Source organism: Homarus americanus, unplaced genomic scaffold (assembly GCF_018991925.1).
Source record: "Homarus americanus isolate GMGI-L3 unplaced genomic scaffold, GMGI_Hamer_2.0 scaffold46973, whole genome shotgun sequence".
In the NCBI taxonomy this organism is placed as follows: domain Eukaryota; kingdom Metazoa; phylum Arthropoda; class Malacostraca; order Decapoda; family Nephropidae; genus Homarus; species Homarus americanus.
Genome location: NW_024735516.1, coordinates 1,335,331 through 1,358,330, shown reverse-complemented (window position 1 = coordinate 1,358,330; position 23,000 = coordinate 1,335,331). Strand labels below are relative to the sequence as shown.

At 36.5% G+C, this 23,000-nt stretch overlaps 1 protein-coding gene across 5 annotated transcripts in view; it reads right to left on the bottom strand.

The window, feature by feature from the left end:
- Positions 1 to 23,000, bottom strand: part of LOC121871265 (pyruvate kinase-like) — a 49,762-nt gene that overhangs the window by 4,016 nt on the left and 22,746 nt on the right. For 2 of the 5 annotated variants that reach the window (XM_042373487.1, XM_042373483.1), the window contains exons 7-11: positions 22,155 to 22,400; positions 18,775 to 18,997; positions 16,296 to 16,307; positions 13,426 to 13,437; positions 9,615 to 9,771 (exon numbers count right to left, since the gene is read on the bottom strand). In XM_042373487.1, the coding sequence (XP_042229421.1) occupies positions 9,615 to 9,771; positions 13,426 to 13,437; positions 16,296 to 16,307; positions 18,775 to 18,997; positions 22,155 to 22,400 (650 nt within the window). Of the gene's footprint in view, positions 1 to 7,778; positions 9,772 to 13,425; positions 13,438 to 16,295; positions 16,308 to 18,774; positions 18,998 to 22,154; positions 22,401 to 23,000 lie in introns of those variants that run through there. The other 3 variants (XM_042373484.1, XM_042373485.1, XM_042373486.1) reach the window with 3 other exon arrangements.

Here is a 23,000-nt window from a genome sequence, read left to right as displayed (position 1 = left end):
TTTCTTTTACCTCTCTTTGGATTGTCTTTGTTGTGGACAGAGAGGTCTTAAACTACTGTACTGTACTGCAACAATGATAAATGCTGAAAATGGAATGGATTTAGGGTACTGTACTCAGTATTTAGATTGTATCTAAATACATATTTAAGTAATTATTTCGTATTTAATTCCACCCCCATTATATTTAGTACTGTACTGTATTTAAATACTTTTAAAGTATTTATTCCCTTCTCTGTCAGGAGAGAGGTTATGAGCTAGGACCATCAACATAACTGTTAGCCTGGAACAAAATAGAAAAGGCAACTTCGTCATGGAATTGATGATAGTGATCAGTAAGCATGACAGCATCTCCTACACAACATTAATTCTCTTTCATAAAGGCTAAATGGAAAGTTGATTGGTGTATCCAAAAGGATAACCACATTAACCCTGTTTGACAATAATGGGAGCTGGAATGTAGAAAACTAGAAATACCAGAGCAATGAAGTCCCATTAGACATAACTACGAGTGGACTCGGAAAACACAGGTTAGATCCCGTACAATTTTCTGTGCGTGGGCAAAAGAAAAGGACAGTCAGAGGAGACCATTTTGGTTGTCATATTTTAGTATTAAAAAATATTCTGTACAGTATATTCTTATGAGACAGTTTAGCAGCTTTAATCAAACATTATAAGGTGGATGTCATGGATACAGTTTAGCTGAATTTACCAGACCATGCCATAGAAATAAACTGTCAAAGCTAAAGGTCCATAAGAGTCCCGGCCCTGACATGGTGCATCCCAGAGTGCTAAGAGAGTTATGCAAGGAGCTTGCCGAGCCCCTGAAGATCCTATTCTGTTAATGCCTGGATGAACAAAAGGTCCCCAGTGATTAGAAAATGGCTTATGTGAATCCTATCTTTAAGAAGGGCGATCATCACTCCACGAACAACTATAGACCGGTGAGCCTGACCAGCATAATATGTAAAGAATTTGAGAGTATTATCAGAGATGCCGCAATGGAATATCCACTATGAAACAACCTTGTAAAGGATTGCCAACACGGTTTTATGCCGGGGCGCTCCTGCTTAACACAATTGCTCGAAGTATTGGATATTTGGACCCCTATTATGGAACGGGGTGGTAATATCGACAATGTATACCTAGATTTGGCCAAGGCTTTCGACAGTGTATCCCACGAAAGGCTGAAAATCAAACTGGAAAGGTACAAAATTCGGGGAAATGTCCTTGCGTGGATAGAAGACTTTCTACATGACTGCAAGTAGTGTGTGGTGGTTAATGGCACGAAATCATCATCTGTACCTGTCACAAGCAGGGTACCACAGGGCAGTGGGCCCGCTGATGTTTGTTTGTTTCATAAATGACATGCCTGACGTTGTACACTCCTCCATACAAATGTTTGCGGATGACGCCAAGTTATTTCGGGAAACCAAGAACCAAGCGAAATGTGAAGAGCTGCAGCAGGATCTCTGAGCTCCAAGAATGGTCGAAGAAATAGCTGCTGAGATTCAATGTCACGAAGTGTATGAGGATGTACTTGGAGCGTACCAATGATAAGGAGGCGTATCATATGTCCCAAAGGGATGAAGAAACTGCACTATTTGAGACAATGTGAGAAGGACCTAGGTGTGTATGTTGACAATGAGCTGAAGTTCTCAGGCCATTGCGAGAAGGTAAATCGGGCAAATAAATTATTAAGTCATATAAGGTCGTTCAGATATCTAGATGGTCTGTCCCTCGTAATGATCTTTAAGAGTGAAGTGCTTCCCCATCTGGAGTACTGTCACCCCGTCTGGTCCCCGAGATATACTAGGGACTGTCAGTTGGTTGAAAATGTTAAACTACCCTGAGAGATTGGAGCGCCTGAACTTGCCTAGCTTATACTACTACGGAGGTGTATGAGCATCTCAAGGGCCACTACTCAGTCGAGTGTCCTTACTTGGAGCTGCCGGATGCTCGCCCCACAAGGGGTCACAGCTCAAGATTGAAGAAGCCGCAGGTCCAGAAAACTGTGAGGGCAAACTTTTTCGGAGTGAGAGTTGTAAACTCTTGGACAACTCTGCCAGAAAGTGTTGTGACAGCACCAAGTGTATGCTCTTTCAAGACCAGACTTGACCAATACTGGAGCAGGTTCAGGTACATTCAGGAGCCGGTGCATGTCCAGTACTTGCCAACAGTGCGTAACAGAGACGTGACCGATCGCCCAAGCAGCTAACGAGCCGATCATTGGTGACGAGGATAAAAGAAAAGATACACCTAGATAATTCAATATAAAATAGTTAGTATCTTATGCAAATTAGAGGCAGTCCACGATTTACAAAGATCCGGTTTACGAAAATCCAAAGTTACCAAAAACAATTGCCCCAAGTTTAATTTTTTTAAGAAAAATCCCAAGTTTCGATTTGTTTTTGTAATATTTTGCAGCATTGAAAAATGCTGAGGTGCTGACACAGGCATCTCTGGGCTTCCCATACTGGACCTGGTCACTTTATAAAGATGAACTAAATGCATCATACATTATTGTATTGTACAGGTATACCTCACTATGTCAGACACATGTTCCTGAAAAGTGCGACATTAAGGGAAACAACATACAGCGAATAAAAGTTTACTATAAACCTAATGACATAAAGAAGGGTTAAGTTCCTGGGGTAAATTTTTCGTCAAAATTTTCTCACTAGAATATGAACTAAATAGGTCAATTATATTATCATGATTATTATTATGTGTTAAACATATTTTTTATATAAAACATACAGTATACTGTATCAATAAGATAACAATTACCCAAGATGTCTAAGGAAACTTTATATTAAAGGCCAGCAATGGTGAAATTGTCGAGATAAAGCTGCAGGATTGCCTGCCTCTTCACCTAAGGATGGACAAATAAAATTTTTTACCAAAAACATCTTGACAACTTTCTTCTTATTCTGTACAGAAACTTGTAGCAGTTAATAACAATTGTTATTGACTTGTTAACTGTACTATAGATGGGAGGTAGGCCAAGTACCCTGGTGATGTCAACAGCTTATTTGCCAGGGTCAAAACACCTAAACTATCTTGTTTGACCTCTATACAATGAGGTACGAATATCATTTGCTAGGTATATTCCACTCATTTTAAAGGGCTTGGTAAGGTTTTATTCAATGTAAAGAGAGACAATCATGTCGTGGCAAAATGGATACTAAGTTGGGAAGGGGACGCATCAGAGGAATTAGGTGGTTGTTTGGTGTTCTCAGGCTACCCAAAGTACAGTGTAAATGTACACTGTTAACTTTAATATTGTTCATTCACCTCGCTTATAAAGTTTGAGCACATCCATCTTAATCTAAATGGTGATGGCCTTATGCTTCTTAGCATGATGCAAGGGGTAAAACACATGCAATATACTGTAATATAGTAGAACGTCGATATAACACGAGATACGTTCCAAGAGAGGTAGCTTTAAACCGAATTCACACTAAATTGAAGTGTTGTTTCAAGGGAATAATTTAGTTGGGTACTTGAGAGAAACACAAAATACTAAAAAGGCTGAGTCTACCCAGATGCACCTCAGTCCATCTCCTAGAATAAACAAAACATTGTTTTTTGTAGTATTATGTTAATAGAAACACTCATAAATCAACACGGCTAAAATTAAGGGACGCAAAATGGTCTGTTTACTAGTGATCAGCTGACGTGAGAGGGTGTTTGCACTGGTGCCACTCACTACTCGCCTGACTCACTCAGCACTCACTTTCCTCTCAACTTATTTTTTAATTACTATATGCCATCAAAAATAGATTTTCACTCAACTTTAGTTAGGCAATTCATCCTCTAACGATGCCCGAGCCCAACTCGACCAGCTCATCATCCACATCACTGTCGAGTGGTGTGGCTGTGGATGCATCTGACATGCGTGAAACACCATTTCTACGCTGCAGTTCTTCCAGCACCTTGTTTTTCTGCTCCAGTGTAATTGCTTGCCTTGATTTCTTGGCCTTTGGGGTAGTTAATGATATAGTAGCTGGCCTCTTGGACATAGTGGCGATGGTTGATGCACGTGGTAGGAGGAGATAGTGTCACACAATATGTCCGTTCATTTCAGCGTCAGTGCGAGAACCGAGTACAGTATGTGGGAGGGTGTGAGAGGGTGGCGGGTAGCCGTGTTACGTGCCCAGAGAAGCGTCTGGTGGGAAACATTAGGCGCGAAATTTAAAATAGGACATGCCAGATTGACACGCGCAAAATAGGAAAGATTTGCTTTAAATTAAAATATTTCTCCTTAATTGTGGGTGTTGCTTGAAATAAATAATCTTAAGTTGAATCACTTTAAATCGACGTTCTACTGTATACAGCATAATGTAGCACTCCGTGACTATAGACTGTATCCACACACTGAGGACTGCAAGATAGGAAGCTGTATACACGTGCCGCGCATATCCGCACTTCTTGTATGGTGCTGGCAATATGTGTGCACACCACCATGCTTCCAACCCAATGATGATGTTTGTCTTTGGTAGCATTATTCCAAAAATAAACCCACGTAAAATCGCATAAAACAAACATGCGTAAATTAAGAAGTGCCTTAAAATCATTACTGTACTGCATGCATTTTGCTTAGTATTTTTATTAATGACCTATAATCATTATGTGCACTAAAAAATTTTCACTAAAAACATGTACTCGTACAGCATTTTAAGAGGTTTTGGGGAAACAATTTTTTCATATGAACGTATCACAGGGACTCTGGAAAAATGGGATCAAGTTTATGAAAAATCAATTCATGAAAGGTTTTTCAGGAATGGTACCCTTTTGTAAATTGGGGATTGCCTGTATATCTATATGTTAACTGATGACCACATACCATACTTACTTACCTGTAATTTTTTTTTTGTAAGTACCACTCCATACAACTGGTAATTAATTTCCTTTACGAGAAGACTTAGGCATTGGTTTTTAAGTTTACAGAGAAAGTAACACCACAATAATTTTAAAAACAAAATTAAAATTTTTGCTTAGTGCTAGAGTAAGATATAAATGGTAAAACTTCTATTTTCAAATTCTATTCCTTGCATTTCAACTAACTGTTGTATAGGACCAATAAATTTACCTTAAATGGCTGAGAATCAGCCATTTCTCAAGATGTTCTCTTTTTCTTTAGCTATTGTACTTTCAAGAAAGTCATGTGTCATATTCATAACTTAAATACTCTTGTAGTGTGATGGTTATTTGTGACCCAGGATCTTGCAGCTCACCACTAATTGGCTAGCTAGGTACCAAAGCGTGTGTATTCTGCTCTTCTCATGCTGTGTCCCACCACTCTCTCTCTCTGTTATTATACAAACTTAATTGGCAATTTATTTATATTTTTCATAATGTGTGAAATAACCATTGAACCATGCCTATAAAGTGCCAATTTGGGGTGGAAAACTGAAGATGTGGTTGAAAGTGAGACACTAGAAAAAAATGGATAAACTAGTCGAGCTCTTGCGTGCGGTGTTGACACTTATGACACTTCAACAATAACTTTATATTGTTTTGTCATAAATCTGAGTGTGAACACTGTTAAACCATGCCTTAACTGCCTATACCATGCCTCCATAAATTGAAAAAAAAAAGTGGTAAAAACTGAAAATAACCTTGACAGCTGCACTGTTCAAGGATTTGCAATGGTTATGAACACTACAACCTCTGACGAGTATAATGGAGATGCAACAATTCAGGGGTTAGGTACCAGAAGACATGAATTATCAAATCGTGAATTACTGTATAGTTTACTTGATTTAAATAAAAACATTTAGTTTGGATCAAGAGGCCAAGAAATAGCCTTAAACTGTTCCAAAACTGCTTAAATAGAAACTAATCATCATACATAATACTGTACATAGAAAAATACAGTAACACACAGATATTGTACAAAAAGTGGTTCTAAATTACATAAACAGCTCCTTCCCGTCTCATAATTTTGTGTGGTTTATGCCAATACACCAACATGGAAATAGCCAAGCTGTAACCACACTATGAACAAAGAACTAGGAAGTCAATACCACACAATAATTCATGTGGGGTCGAGAGTGGGATTTTTTATTAATATTTTTATCTATTACTTTACGATACTGTTTTATAATATCGATACCAAATGAACCTAAATAATACGTGAATTATGGATAAATTGCACAATGTTATATTAAGGAGGTCAGAGGGGCGTGCTCGGCTTGGGAATGGGGGAGGCGACCCTCAGTCCACTAACCAACTGCCTTTCCTCCATCAAATAATGCTCTAACTACTTCACATTTCTCTATTTCATAGTTCTGTATTATATTTTTCTGTATTTATTTCGAAGTCACATTTCAGTATTGAAGTGAAACTAGAGCAATGAAATAAAATTACCAAAATTTTTATGGTTTATGAAAATATAACTACAGCAGCCAGCACTCAGACACAATTATAAATATTTGACAGCGAAATTAAAAAAATCTAGTAATAGTTGTACCCATGAATTTAAGATTGTGAATTTGTACTTCACGCACTATCGAGACTCCACTGTACAGCACTTTACTATACAGTACTGTGTTAATCTTCCATGCCACCTTCACTGGGAGATTAATCCTAAAACCCATTGTATAATTTATAGAGTGTAATTAAAACCTATAATTGTCAGCTCATTTTCCAGAAACTTGGCCCAGTTGTTACTTACATATTAAAGATATACCTGTACATGATAATACATTAATTTTTTTTTCAATATGCAGATTGTGAACTTATATTTTACTAGTTGTAGAACATGCCAAACACTGTAAAAGCTAGTTTTATATATATATATATATATATATATACACAACTCCTATGCTAGCAATCTCTGGGAATATTAATTTCAATAAAGGAAGGGGGTGGTCCTTCAGTCCTACTTGTACAATCTAAAGTTCTTTGATTCATCTTTGGTCACTCCCTCACTTGTATATCAGATGATCAATCTGCACTTTCTATTTTCTACTGTCATTTCCGTGTATTGATTCCATTCTCCATCCTATCACTTCTACTCCATGGAAGAACCAACTGCCTTTAACTGAAATTCATCATTATTTACCTTCCTTAATTACTCACACTTTTTGACTACAGTATACAACTTCCTTCCCTCTAACATTTTTCAATAAATTTACAGTTCTTTAAGTAATGGACGGATCCCTGTACTCACTTCTTATCAAACATATTTTCATCTTTATCCATGGTGTACTGTACTTGGCAAACCTAACTTGAATATAGGTCACTGACAGGTTGTGGAAGAAAAATTAAAGAAAAAAATGAGAAAAGAAGAAAGAGCAAGAGTCGAGTAAACATTGAAATTTTCAATATAAAGTAACCTGTATCTTCTCATGGTACATGTTTTTTTTACTCTTTATGGTCACATTTCCCATAACTAGTGGCAATAGGCATTGTCAGTCCTTCTCAAATGGTGACCACACTTGCAAAATTTTGGTTATGTAGATAATTGTGTACCTACTAGACTGTACTTGTGATCGTATACTGGACAGTATATGATTATTATGTTATTTACCCTCGGTAGTCTATCATTTCCCCATTTCATTAGCTCGTTTCCAATTCCAGTCACTATATACAGTAGTATATATAGCAGCCATCAACCAGAGCAGCCTTTGACTTTCAAAACCAGGGGGCTTGCCTTCTAGATACTGTACAGTATCTTACACTACTAAGACAAATTTGATATTAAACCAATATACTGAAGTAAGGTAAAGAAGGGGAATTTCATGCATTTCTAGAGATAAAAGACAATTATGTAGCATTCATCTCTTTAATTATGGTTTTAGCACTTAAACATATGAATAATGCACGTCAAGCAATGGTTATTTTTGTCCCTTAAAAAAGCTGGTGTACTTGTATGTACTTCAAGCATGATCTTGGTACTTGGCTAAGATGACTACCCAGTACTTTATTTTTTTATAGTACAGGTTGACAACCCCTTATCCGAAATTCCGAAAACCGAAAGTTTTTTTTTTTTTTTTTTTTTTTAAACATGGATTAGCCCACCCAGGCATAGATCAACCTGTATTATCATCATGGGAACAATACAAAAATTCATATGACGAGTGCATTTTTCAAATCACTCCTGAGAATCTAACATAAAAATACAATTTACCAAGTTTATATGAAGGAACTTTCCTGATCCCATATCCATCCTACAATACAAGGTGCTTTACAGCATCCAATAAATACATCTGGCTAACAGTAGATCTACATAGGAACTACAGCAACAATAAGTTCTTCACCCACATTCAGCTGTGACAAAGACATCCTTTTTGGTCTACTGCTACTCCCATAACACAAGGAAAAGTTTTCTTATATTAATGCAACGCAGCTGTCCATCTGCACTTTCCATACTCGCATGCACATAATACTGGAGAAAATTAACATATACACCTGGTCTTAAATCACCTCTACCTCACTGATTCACATTTACTGTGCTATGTTGCTAACCTTGAGAGCTCAAGCACACTAATACTGAATTAATGTCATGTACAGTATATAAACATACATATAAAATATGTGTGTGTGTGTGTGTGTGTGTGTGTGTGTGTGTGTGTGTGTGTGTTTCAGATATATATCTTGTACATGCATGGATTAGTTCATATTTTTCCCTTGACCCCAATAACTGCTAAACAAAAAACAATGACTTATACATACAGAATTAGTTACCATTTTCAGCAAAAACAATGCGAGTATTTCATGGTATGGTATAATGGAACCAATGTATGACATACATGTTGACTGTTAGCATACAGTATTACATTTCATTTAGAAGCATTAAATAATGCAAAATGCCAAAAATAACAAAAGCAGGAAATGAAGTATTCCAGGAATATTAGCGGAATACACAAGTATGCTACAGACTCTGTGGAAGCTCAGAGAAGCAGAACTGAAGTCACGAGCTTATTCAACTAAAAAGCCATCATTAAGAATGACATTCCATAACAAAAAATAAATCTTAAAAATATTCAATCAATTACATTCATAGAATCAATTTCATACCAAGAAAAAAAAAAAAAAATAGATTCAAAATCAAGAAGCATGCAGTGATATATGAATTATCATGTGAGTGAGAATAAAATATTGAATAATTAATCAACTGTATTCCACTCCACAAAACTCTGTCTTAATATTTTGCAGATTTAATAATGGACACATACACCTGTATCTATATATTTATGTACTGTACTGTACTTTAATTCATCTTAAACTAATAATATCGTACCTAAGTCTTCGGCAGCATTTTAAAGCAAAGTCTCACTAAATACATTCGGTCACCATTGAACATCACACCTATGGATTCCCATTGTAGTTCTTTTTGCTGGAAGGCTGTATCATGTTTCAATCAGTCAAGCTGTTTGTTAGCATACATACTACCTGTACTCACAATGAAATATTGTATGGTAATATTTGTAGTATCAATAACCTATATTAGGTGCACAGCTTGAAATAAAGCATTATTTATGCGAGGCCAATAATTTGTTGTCACCATCTAGTACCCCACATCAGCATTAAAACGTGTCTCCATATCACCCAAACATATCAGAAGCAGCCCTTGGAGTTTATAAGCAACAAATTACTTTACGTACAAAACACGCATGGTATTGGTAAAGCCGGCTCCCTTCTGCCAGCCAGTGACCACCACCACAGGGTCTCCAGATTTGACGAAGTCACGCTCCTTGCCGTACCCAACGGCATAATCAACTCGGGCATTTACATCATCCATCCAATCCTCCAAACGTTCAGCTGGAAAGATAAAAAGAATTAATACAAATGTTCTCGAGCAGTTCCAGGAAATAGCTTTTTTTCTTACAAAACCCCTAAGTACAATTACACACTAACTATCCTTAGCCTATTTACATAATCATCTGTAAAATCCAAACAGATACATAGTCTGAAGACTAAAAAACAGTATAAAACAATAAATTACTGTACCCTTAAGCTCCTTGTTGATCATTATAGATACTAGACTTATGATACTGTGATTCACTTTAGTATGAATTTCTTTAAATAATACTATAATAAAGTAAAGAATACTGGAAACTTTTAAAACACACATATTTATGAAAAGCAATTAAGTGTAATACTGTACTGTCCGTCCATTCATGAGTACAGTAGTTTTAGATTCATCATCAAATTACTCAACCTCTGCATCTTGCATTTGCTAATATCCATTCTGGTGTACACAAGAGTACAGGAGGATTTCTTGAGACATGATCACTAGGTCCATTCACACACTGATTCAGGGAAGCTTGGCCAATGAATTTAAAATTACATTTTTGATGCAGTAATAATGTAGAAGCAGACACACTGTGTTAGAAACCGAAAGGACTTTAATTCATTTGTTATATTAATGCAAATAACATCATATCAAAATGTGTAATAAAGAGGGTTTACTGTATTTGTATGTGGAGCACTTGACCCAAAATCTTTAATTATAATTGAATAAGGGAAACTAATTACAGTATTCTTATTATCTAATCTATGACTTGAAAATTACTATGTACATCACAAAGAACATTAGTCAAACGTCAAATAGCTACTGTACCAGTATTTGAAGCAAGTTATATTGAAAACTTAACAAACCTGATTGACTTAACCCCACTGTTCAACAATGTCTGGCATTAATTTTTATTGCCAGTGCTAATGTGGATAATTCAACCCCTAAACACAGCTCTTTTTTGTTCTTTTCAAGAACAACTCCTACTTGAGAGATGAGGAAAAGACAGGTATGTACATTTCACTCGTGTAAAATGCTGATAACGTTTTCAAAACTGATCTTAAAAACGTATCATATGGTAAAATTACAGTCAAATTCAAATCAGACGTAAAAAAAAAAATTAGGTTTAAAAATTAGCATACAGTACTTTGAACTAACTACTGAACTTACAGCAGGGTTAAGCATACAGCACACAGAAAGCAGACTATGTATACACTCTTAATCACTGGCAGTAAACCATAACGTTAATCAAGTTGTAAATAAAATTCTTACAACAAATGAACTACTGTATGATGGTTTAGACTCGGAGTGATGTCCCTTAAACAGAACTTTTGGTTTTCGTTGTGTTAGTGAATTTTGTATATTCTATGTATCAAGCTATTATCACTAGCAGGTAGCTGAACAAGGATGAGGAATGCTCATGTTAAAATATACCAAACACTTTGTAATGAATTATGCCATTTCAAGATTATTACAGTACAGTACTGCATTTGCAATAAAGCTATTGATTTATATTGCATGAAGTTTAAGTTTGTTAAGCATATTCAAATAACATGTCAACCCCTTATTAAAGATATATAAAATTACATTTACTGTACAGTAACACACAAAAAAGACAAAGTTCCATCTCAAGTAGTCAGCATTTAATATTAATTTAAATTCTATAATAAGAAACGCATCATAAAAGAAGGGTTTCAATAACACTCCTGTGACATCGGTGATACCTCGGTATAGTAAATCACCATAAAAAATTAACTAAGTGCGGGAAATAATAAATATTGAATAATAGAGAGAGAATGAGTACATACAGTAAGTGTGGAGAGAATGGTTGACTGAAAAGTAGGTTCAATAAGTGAAGCACAAATGTCAGTTATAATTTGTAAAACAAAAAATGTGTTGACAAAAATCAAGGACAAGGAATATTGTATGTCAATGTTTGCACACAGAATGATGCAGTGCAAACAAACATGAATATACTTATCTACTTCATAGTAAAACCACTACAGTATATCCTCCACGAATGCAAAACTTGTGGAAACTATGTGGGAAGAGTACCGAGTAAATTTAAGGTTTTAGATCTCTTAAATGTTATACAGTACAATTATAAACTTGAAATGATTTCTTAGTGGAGCACTGGGATGTTGTGTGTATGTAATGATGGGATTACTTTTTTTTTGTCTGGGGTTGCCAGAAAGGGTGAAGGGGTCTATCTTGGATGGTCCACTACACCACTTAGGTGACCCATATAGTTGTCCTGCATTACCACACTCCATAAACTATTTCCTACGATTCCTTAACACCAAAACATATTATTATTATTTTTATTTATTTTTGCTTAGGGTGAGGGACACTGGGGGAAATTTGTGTTACATAGGAGTTATATGTCGTGTGTTGCAGTGTAATTACAAGGCAGTGTGTTTAGTATTTTGTGGTGTGGTGGTAAGTGTCTTGTATGATGGTCAATTCCACCCAGGTCAGGTCTGTCTGTTCGTTTACATTTTCACACCTATTTTCTTAATCTTATCAATTCTATACCCTATTCATCCGACATGTTAGTAGTGTTCATGCCTCTCAATTATTTCTTCACCTTGCATCCATTACCCTTGCTTTATGCTCATATTTACTACAGGTACAGTACAGTATATGATTCCCCACATATACCCATCTTTGCCTTCTTTAACAGGATTTCTTTCCATAAACTTCTCAGAGCATCTATTACCTTTTTCTTCTGCTACTGTGATTCATAAGTTCAGTCAATGTTTCACTTGCTAACACATTCACATTGCACATCCTACACTTTATTTCCATTCAAACCAAAATATATTTCTGTCTCCCTTCACCCATTATTTTCATCATTTCTTTTGTACACACTAATTACACTTTCCTAATACAAACACATACACCAACTCATTTAATGACAGCTACATCCACCAGTATAATGTTACAAGAAAACAGGAGCTGACTTGTCTCACATTTGCATCCATACCCTTATACACAAAATATGCACATCTTTCCATTACACTTGTTTTAATTTTTCTTACTATCCTATCCATGACATTGTCTGTCAATCACTGGAAATCAGTTTCCCTCTTCCAAACACACAATAACATGCTTTCCTCTCCCTGTAAGAACTCTGAGTGGCATTCAGAAATTTTCTATTTACCCAAAACACTTCAGAAATAGATAATATTACTGAGTTCCTAGGAAGACCATGAAGGATAGAAAAATGAAGTGAAGAAAATGTAAGACGTGAAGATGATCATCCAAAACGCAGCAATGTGTTTAAGTTATTGGAGAGCATGGCACTGAATGATTTTGGGGGAGGACATGCTACTGAAGGGTGATGCTGGTTTGTGTGAAGTAACAGAACTATACCAGTTTTGGGACCTCGTAAAAGAGGAGTACTATAACAGGATACAGCACAACAGTTACAAAGTAAAAGTGATTGACTGATATGAGAATGTGTGTGCATGTGAAGCTGCTACTGATTCTAGCTACCCTACATCAAGTGGTCAAAAAAGCATGAAAAATAAAGATTTAACCAAATATTCACTCAACATTAAAGGCAGTGAACAAAAGCACATTCAACGATGTGAAGATGCAAACGTAATAAATAACTTAAAACTAAGCATGGCAATTTAACCGACAATACATGAAGACGAACAGTGCTTTACACATACCGTCTTCATCCTCTGCATGCAAAAAAGCAAAATAGGGAAATAGTTATACTAAAACACATTTCATTCTCTGTAAATATGCAGCTCATAATAAAGATGTAACACCCAATTCTTATTATATACAGTATATATATTACTTTCTCACCAATCCAGTAACATTAACACAAATTCTCTACAATTGTAACTTGTGTAACACATGGACTGAGATTTAGAAAATTTCATACAAATAACTACCACTGCATACAATAGTAAATGTATAGTATTTAACTTGGAGATTTTCAAATTTCATGTCTTAGTCATCCAATGAAACTACCATAGGAGAGGTAACACAAAAGTTACTATTTTGCCTTTCATTATTTTCTTTTAATGTTTTGCTTTCAATAAACACATTCACATTATTATTTTTTATATAATATATTCCCATTCATAAATATGCTACAAGTGTATTATGCAAACTTGTCCCTTACCAAGTTATCATACAGTGGTCCCTCGGTTAACGAAATTTCGGTTAACGAATTACCTTCCATCAGAATATTCAATTCGGTTAACGAACAAAAATTCGGTTAACAAAATTCTTAAGAAAGTGTCTCGACATGCTTTGGCTTGCTCACCAGCTGGAAGATTAGTCCGCCAATACAGAAATCGGTTCTAGTGCTTACATTTGTTAAAATTGGAGTAAATATCAAGAAGGTTGTACTATTCAGTAATTTTCCAAGTTTTATATTAAAATTTTTAGTCATTTTATCACTTATTTAACATAATTGCAGTACAGGGAACTAGTCTTTGGTGCACCCAACAGCCACTTCACTCACCCACCAAGGCTTCAGTTTGTATCTCTGTTCAGTGAAGGAAACATCTTGCTCATGGGTCTCTTGAACACACTGTTTTTACAGTGCAATTATTGGTCATTCTGAAATTTATTTAACATATTGACAATATATAGTGCAGTGCAGTGTTGATTTAAAGAAAATAATCTTGAATTACACCTAGTGAACTTAAAATTTTATGGGTGAAATGACGGCATGAAGCATGGGGTGATTTCTCTTCCACCCCCACTGCCTTCTTTTCTCCCTTTTCCTTCACCCCCACGTCTAATTCCCATCATCTTCAACCAGGAGCCTTCTACATACACACCTCAAAGTAAGTGTACTTTACTGCATTTTTTTTTTTTTACTTTGTATGTAATTTTCGGTGAGCTGGAACCAATTACCCAAAATACCATTGAAACAATGGTTTCGGTTAACGAAATTTTCAGTTAATGAACGACCTTCTGGAACGAATTGTGTTTGTTAACCGAGGGACCACTGTATTTATCCAAATATCTTTTCCATTTTTCTGAATATAAAGTGTGAACTGTACTGTAAATAAATCCAGTACATTTTACAAAGTTACTTCATGAAACACCTCACATAAGGCAAAATTAGTAAAAGATAGAAGCATAATACAGTACTCATGTAATATAGAGGGTTAGGTCACAGTACAAGTACACTCGTTACATAAAATTCTGCCAAAATTTTTGCTAGACATGACAACGGACGACGGATTTTAATGACCCTACCAAGACAACCAGAATCACAATGTTCATTTTGACATCCATCGGACCCCACCCTGCAGATACTTTCTGTAGCAAGTGTACAATATATAAGAGAAGATAAGAGATTTCCAGCAACTGGACTCTCAGCCAAAATAATTATGTTTACAATGGGTTGTGGAATGTAGTGGGACAACTGGGTGGAAAACTAGCCGAGTTGACTGGCGAAGGAGCACGCATGGAGTCATATGGTGAACAGGTGCAAGATCAGTCAAATCAGGTAATGTCCAGGGGTTTGTCAAATCAACAAATGCTATGAATGTTCCTGTGCCCTGATGGTTATGCGAGGTCAATTCACATAATGCAGAGTTGTGTAAAGCAGCCTGATGATAGTGATAGAGGAGTGTGCTGGTTGGTGGGATTCATGGCAGAAATGGTTGGTTGTTGTGTTACAGATGGTTCATGGTGTGGGTGGTGTTGACCATAGGCCAGCTACCTACTGGATCCCCCCCATTATGCAGGGTCTTGTGACATGCATTTTTTTTTAATATACAATGTTAATGATATGCATGACTTGTGCTTTGTGCAAGGTATTTTATGCCATTTCATTAAGTTCAAATAATGGCCCTTAAATAAATTGCAACAGTAATAGTTAAGCACCTTAGAACTATCTGTTAAATTTGGGAAAAAGTAAAATAAAATAAAAAAATTACTTGCAAAATAAGCAATCACTCAAAGACAAGGGTACAAGTAAGAGTAGTACAAGGTTACCAGAAAAATAACTTCAAAAGGAAGTAAAAAAAAAAAACAGTTATTTACAATAAAAGCTCACACACAAGGAGTTGTCTAGCAATGTTGCAACATTAAACCCAAGCAGAAAAGCATCTATTAATTTTTTTTTAATTTATCCCTGACTCTCCAAGCAATAAATAACCTAATAGTATATCCTGTGCAACACCACTATAATTGTCTTGTTTCTCCATAATTTAACACATATGAAAACACAAGAAAACTGTTTCTCTATATCTACTACAATTAAATATTTTCAAAACACTTTTATTTAGATTTTGAAAAATTTAGCAGATGTGAGGGAATCAAGAATATACAGGGGTCAACACAAGCATTGGTGCTTTGTTAAATAAAGCAAGGCAGCCTCATTGCCGAGTAGTGCTCACTAAATATGCAAAACATTAAAAGTTATTTCAACTGTTACACAAGGAACAAGAGTTAATATCACAATACAGTAATACCATGTTATCATTTGAATAACAAGCAAATGAAAAAAAAAAAAAAGAGCACAGTTCAGAAACTCATACTCTACATCTCACTCAAACTAACATACCCTTCTGAGGCACTGGAATATAGACCAAGAAAGATAGAAAAAAAAGTAAATAAATTATATACAGTAATATATATATATATATATATATATATATATATATATATATATATATATATATATATATATATATATATATATATATATATATATATATATATATATATATATATATATATATATATATATATATATATATATATATATATATATATATATATATAGCAGGGCTTTGCAATAACCTTAGTTTACTCATCTGAGATGAGTACAACCTCAGTTCAGTTGGGGAAAAATACAAATTACTTGCCCAGCTAAATGAGTAGAATTTGTAATTTAACAAAATAATATCAGAAAACATTATTATTAATAGTTGTATTCTGTTATTTTAAATAATATAAACAATAAAAAACACCAAGTGGCAAGTACAGTACAGTACTATTACTTCCAGTAAGATCCCATACATGTCCAGGCTTTGGTAACTATGCTTGGTTATGAGTTCACAAATGATTGATTCCCTGTGTAGTACCTCAGAAAGCTCAGTTTTGAAACAGAGGATACAATAGTTGGTGGTAGCATGGGTCTAAAGAGGAGGCACATTAATTTTGATAATAATATAGGTACTGACAAGGTCTTCCCAACCTACAACCTTGAAAAGAGTTGTTTTCACACAATCAACCAATTACAACCAGCTTCCCTCATCTATTAGTTAACTTTAAAGTATATTATAATATACTCTTAAATCACATTTTAATAATGTTTTATATCTTACTATAGTCTGAGATGCCATGGTATACAGATCAAGTTCAAACAGTAAAGTACAGTAATATCCCCGTTACTCGGAATCTTCGATTCCAGAACTCGCCAATAGTCGATTTTTTATTTTTATTTTTTTTAGCCTTCCAAGAAATTCCAGGAAAAATCTTTTCAGGCATGGGAGCAAGTTTCCAAGGATGGAATAATGTGCATTTCCAGAAAATTTGAGAATATCTCTCCATTCTAGATATGGGAAGTAATTTTCCGGGAGATCCGAGAGATTGCATCGTGTTTGCGATGTAGGGACGAGTGCCGGGAGTGTGGCTGGTTAGGTTCAGTGTTCATGAGCTACAATTGGCCACTACTGTCATATGACTGTATGGGATGCCTATGATTGATTCATTGATGTATCTCGCAGCCTATCTCCTCAAACTCTTTGTTCATTGTCTGCTGCCATTGTACAAGCTTGTTTGCTCGTTCACTGTAGGCTTTGCATACAATCTGTGTTTTGCAGTACTGTACCAGCATATAATCAGCCAAGAATACCATTAAAGATGTAAAAGGTGATTATAGTAAGATGTACTGTACATTCATTGTGAAACTGTGAAAGTACCATATGTACATAGAGTGAACAGTGTATGCCTATTGTAAGCTAGAGTGTAGAGGGTGTATGTACTGTACAGTATACAGTGTGTACAATCCCTCCCCTTCATGGAAGGGAGAGGAAAGTGACACCTGATACATGAGATGGTAATAGGACAAATGCCTGTCTGCATCACAAGCTCAAGACAACAGCATCTGCTGGAGAGTACAATAGTGTATACTGTACAAAAGTAAATTTAGTTTATTTACAATATAATGCAATTGTACAGTGGTGTTTGCATAAATAAATATAGTTCTGTGTCTGTCTGTGCGAGAGGCAAAATTTAGACTTTCAGAAAATTGTCCCCATTACCCAGAAAATTTCCAGGGATGTGCAATTTTGTCTGGGGACCATAAAATCTGTCTCCATACTCGGAAACCTATTATTCCAGGAAATGCTCTGCACCAATTATTCCAGCTAATGGGGATAACATTGCACTACCCGTTTAAAAAGCATAAAAATATCTTGTACTGTACAGTATATTATGCATACATACTGAATTAATATTTGTTTCTGATTGCTTACAATTAGTTGATATCATTTCATATTTGCTTTCATGGCTGTGTGGAAACTTTTTACACAATACTTTCAGTACTTAGAAGGATATAGCAACCTTATTTATACCTAGTTTGTGTGTGATGATAACCTAGCAGCGGTTCCTAACCTCAGGTCGCGACCCAAATCTAATATGATATATTCTTTGGTTGCTATAACTATTTGGTGGGTTACATTTTAAAATTAAATAAGAGTTCATATAAATGTCTAGTTTATCATATTTCAGACAATATATTAATTAATGGAAACATTTACACAAATAGTTTGGGCTTGTGGAAATTGAGTTCAGACAAATATTACTTATACTTTTTTGTCCAACTGGAAGAGTGAAACAAAGTTAATGCAAAGCCCAGCCTAAACATTTAGACACGAATAAATTTACAATATTCTTTATGTTTAGAAATACAGGTAAAGTAATTATTTTTAACAATGATACACAATCCTCCTCTCAAAAGTGTGATTTTCAAGAAAAATTACATACTATAGCTAATTAGATTAATCAACACAAAACATAGATAAAATTAAACTTACCAGTGTAGTGAATGGGAATAATGCCTCGGTAGAGGTGGCACTGTCTAGCCACTTGAGGGAAGCGTGTCACGGCCATGATAGGGCAGCGGGGTTTATATTGTGAGACAAGTTGAGCAGAGCGACCAGTGGTGGTAATGACAATAATGGAAGATGCCATGGCTTTGAAAGAGGCTTCAACAGCTGCAATCGCTGTTGTGTGCGTAGAATCTGTTGGCAAACGAGCCTGGAAAGAATAATAGGGGGAGACAAAAGTTGATTACTGTAGTCAAAAAAACTCCTCTTGCAAAACCTTTTCTAACAAATTGTAGGGAGGCCAAAATCTAGAGCAAAGAGACTCTTCCTTACTAGCTGTTAATAGATGCATTCCGTTATGGTCTTCCTCTTTCATAATAAGGTTTACTCGGCATCTAATACAAATTACAATCACACCTCACATGCAACTTCATCCTCATAAACCACTAGACATTTGCTTTTTTGTTAATCACTCACACGATAACCTCCCAAGTGATGATGTCCTTCCCTTCTTTTAGAAATATACTTCCACATCGATGTAGTATTTCTATATAAAAGTAAGGGTCACATGGTTAGACTTCATATTCTCATGGTTTCCTTGGGTACTGCAATAACATGTTGCTGGACTGAAGAAAAGAATTGAAGGACACTGAATTAAATGGATAGTCTGAGATTTTGTTTTAGGGGATGGAGGTGCCACTGATGTGTGATGCTGGGCTGTAGGTGAAATGGCCAAATGGAATTCATGAGGCCTTGTTGTGGTGGCAGAACTCAACAGCAGAACAAGTTACAGCAGTGAGAATGGATAAAAACAGTGAGAATGTGTGTTACTTTTGATTCTGGCCATCCTGTGCTAGTCATTGTTAAAGGATATATATTGTAAGCTCTCTATATCTTTTCGTGCAGTTGTGTGTATCAATGATCAAATATTTAAAAGATCAACATTATCTATTTGAAAATACAGTAAAACACCCATTACTTGGCATCCAATTACAGTAGTCGGAATTTGTGATGAGTCGGCATGGCATCAGGTAGCAGTTATATTTTTTGAGTAGTTGGCAGAAGCCAAGTCTCTCGCGAGAACTTGGCAAGCCAACCCAGGTGTGGCACCCTGAGTCAGTCCAGGGAGCATCAATTTATGCACGTCTCCTGTCTTGGGTAGAACTGCACTCATGCAAGTTGACCTACAAAGCAGTTATTTCACCGTTCTGTGGATTTAATAAACATGCCCGACTCTGCAACATCCTCTAAGAAAGCCTCTACCACCAGGAAAGGCAAGTAGCTGAAGATGCTGGTGTATCCATGTGTAACAAGTTTAAAATCTCTTCCTCCACCTTCTATGACATCAAGAAGAGAAGGAAAAGCTTTGTGCCTTTGGCTTTCAGCAAGAAGATATGGAGAACTTGTTCAAGTCTAAGAAAACGATGAAGCAACCAAAGTGTAAGAAGCTGGAGAAGGCCATCTTCAAGTAGTACAAACAGAAGGTCTGAACATACAAAATGATGCTTTCCATTTTGCCGAGTACCTTAAACATTCAAGATTTCAAGTTGGCTCTACAAATTCAGAAATTGGCACTGTTTATGTGATAGGAAGGTTGTTGGTGAAGTGCTTAGTGTTGATCTTGGCAGCATACAGCCAGCCATTCAGGGAGACCTTCGCTGCTCTCATGAAGGACAGTGGCCTGTTGCTGGTCCAGATGTACAATGGGGTTGAAACAGGCCTTTACTGAAGTTCTGTCCCTATTTAACCCAAGCAGAAAAGAGGGAAACCTCCACTCCAGGTTGCAAAATATCCAAGGAGCATCTGTTTGCTCGTCTGTGCAAATGCAGACAGGAGTCATCGCTGTAAGCCAATGGTTTTGTGTGTGTGTGTGTGTGGGGGTCCAAGAACCCACGAGCCATCAAGAACATCATGGACAAGTTTCCCGTCCGCTACACTGCTAACAAAAGTGTGTGGTTCACCCGTGAAATCGTTTACACTTGATTCCACAAACACTTTGTGTCCAAGGTGAAGAAATTCCAAGTGGTGCAGCTGAAGACTGACCCTGTAAATGTGAAGGCTCCACTACTTTTTTACAATGCTCCAGCCCATCCTGCTGTAAGGAACTAGGCAGCAAGAAGGGGAAGATTAAAAAAATTATTTTGCCTCCCAACACAATGTCAGTGATACAATCCAAGGACCAGGGGGTGATTGTGAGCTATAAGAGGCATTACAGAAACAAATAGATGAAATGGTGTTTGACAATGAGAGTGACATGGAAAAAGACTGTGCTTGCAGTTTAGAAAACACGAAAAAGTATAACAGAAGAAATGTGTTGTTTAACTGGGCTGAGGCATGGGGACAGGTGACTAGCCTCACCTTGTTCAATGCCTGGGGCAAACTGCTGCATGACAAAAATGTAGAGGTTAATTTTCAGGGTTGTAGTCAAGATTTCCTTCATGCACTTCACAAGAATGGTGAGACAGAGTCAACCGGGGAAAACAAATTGGAGTGGCTAGAATATGATGCTGAGGATCCAGGTTAGCATATTGAGAGTGAGGAAGAAATTGTGACTAGTGTGACAGTGCCGAGTGAAGAAGCAGAACACCGTGATGATGATGATGATATAGGTGTTTGGACAATGTGTTGGATTGACTTCAGGGTGAGGAGCAGGAGATACAGAAACACTACTCCCGTTAGCATGCCCACTTCAAACAGCCCAAGATCCACAAATTTTTCAAGCATTATCTTGTAAAAAGATGCAAAAAACCACTACAAGCTGCGACTCTTTCTGGCTCGTTATTGCAGTGGCTGACACCTCAGACACTGATATATCGTTGCCCCTCACCAGTGGCTATGTTTGTCCCTCCAACTCAGACTCAAAAGAGCACAGTTTTACACCACAATCAGTGACACCTGAGTTGCCTGAACACTTATGTCTTCTGACAGTGATTAAGTGCTTGTGAAGTGTTACTGTACAAATATTCTTAAGTTTGTCAGAACAATTATTTACAATGCCTGTAAAGTGTTAATGTTACGTATAAAGTGCATAGTATTTTAAGTTCGACAGAACAATTTACTGTACTGAACAGGCACCGTACAGTTCATCTGCCTCTTACAAGCTCATCAAGAAATCACCTCTTGCTGTTGTAAGTACCAAATTCAACTCTTCCTTATATTTTATCATATACACAAAGTATATAATATATGCTCATTACCAATAAGTTGACAAATTCGATTACTTGGCAAGGCCTCAACCCCATATGTGCCGAGTCCTGGGGGATTTTACTCGGCACATGTTACAAATCCTAGAATACTTCTTTAAATAGTCAAACTTGATCAGATGTTATAAACTTATGATTATTATGTTAAACAAGTTGGTGCAATACCTGCTGAGAAAGTTCAATGAAGAGTTGCTTGTGCCACAAGGCAGCTTCAGCTTCTCGAGCAATGTTTGCCATTGTTCTTACACACACGAGAGGGTAATCTCCCTTGGCTGTCTCTCCAGACAACATGACACAGTCGGCTCCATCCATGATAGCATTGCCCACGTCCGATACTTCAGCGCGGGTTGGTCTTGGCTTCTTTACCATGGACTCCAACATCTGAGTGGCACAGATGACTGGCTTTCCCACCTACAGTAAAAATAAAGTCAGTCAAGTCCACTTTTTTTTATTACTAGGACAAGCAAAAGTTGTTTATCAATGGAGATTTGCATAAAGAAAAAATCAACATATTCCACTCTTTTCTATACTATGGAGCTTACTAATTAAATTCGTGGTTTAAACCAACAATTCTTAGAGGATATAACTGTAAATACAATAACCCATTATATAATTGTCATACTCAATTAGCTTCACTATTCATATAAAAAAAATAACTTAGTCTTGTGGCTTGGGTTCAGTGACTGTTACATTCACATGCCATCCCAGACTTACCACAAGAAAAGAATTTCAGTCACCTTTTCAACCAAATACCTAAACCCTTTCACTCCTATGAAAAGTACTATGAACGTATATTTTTGAAGAATGGATGACTGGTGTTGCCATTGGTGCACAAGCTGTTTGTTGCACAACAACAATACATGTACAGTCAACCCTCGCTTTACGCGGTCCCACTTTACGCGGTACCCTGCCGAACACGGAATGCTCACTTTCCGCGGTGTGTGTACCCTTTTACGCAGAGAGCAACGCAAGCAGGGTGCGCACAAGGTAGCCCAGTCATCAAAACATTAC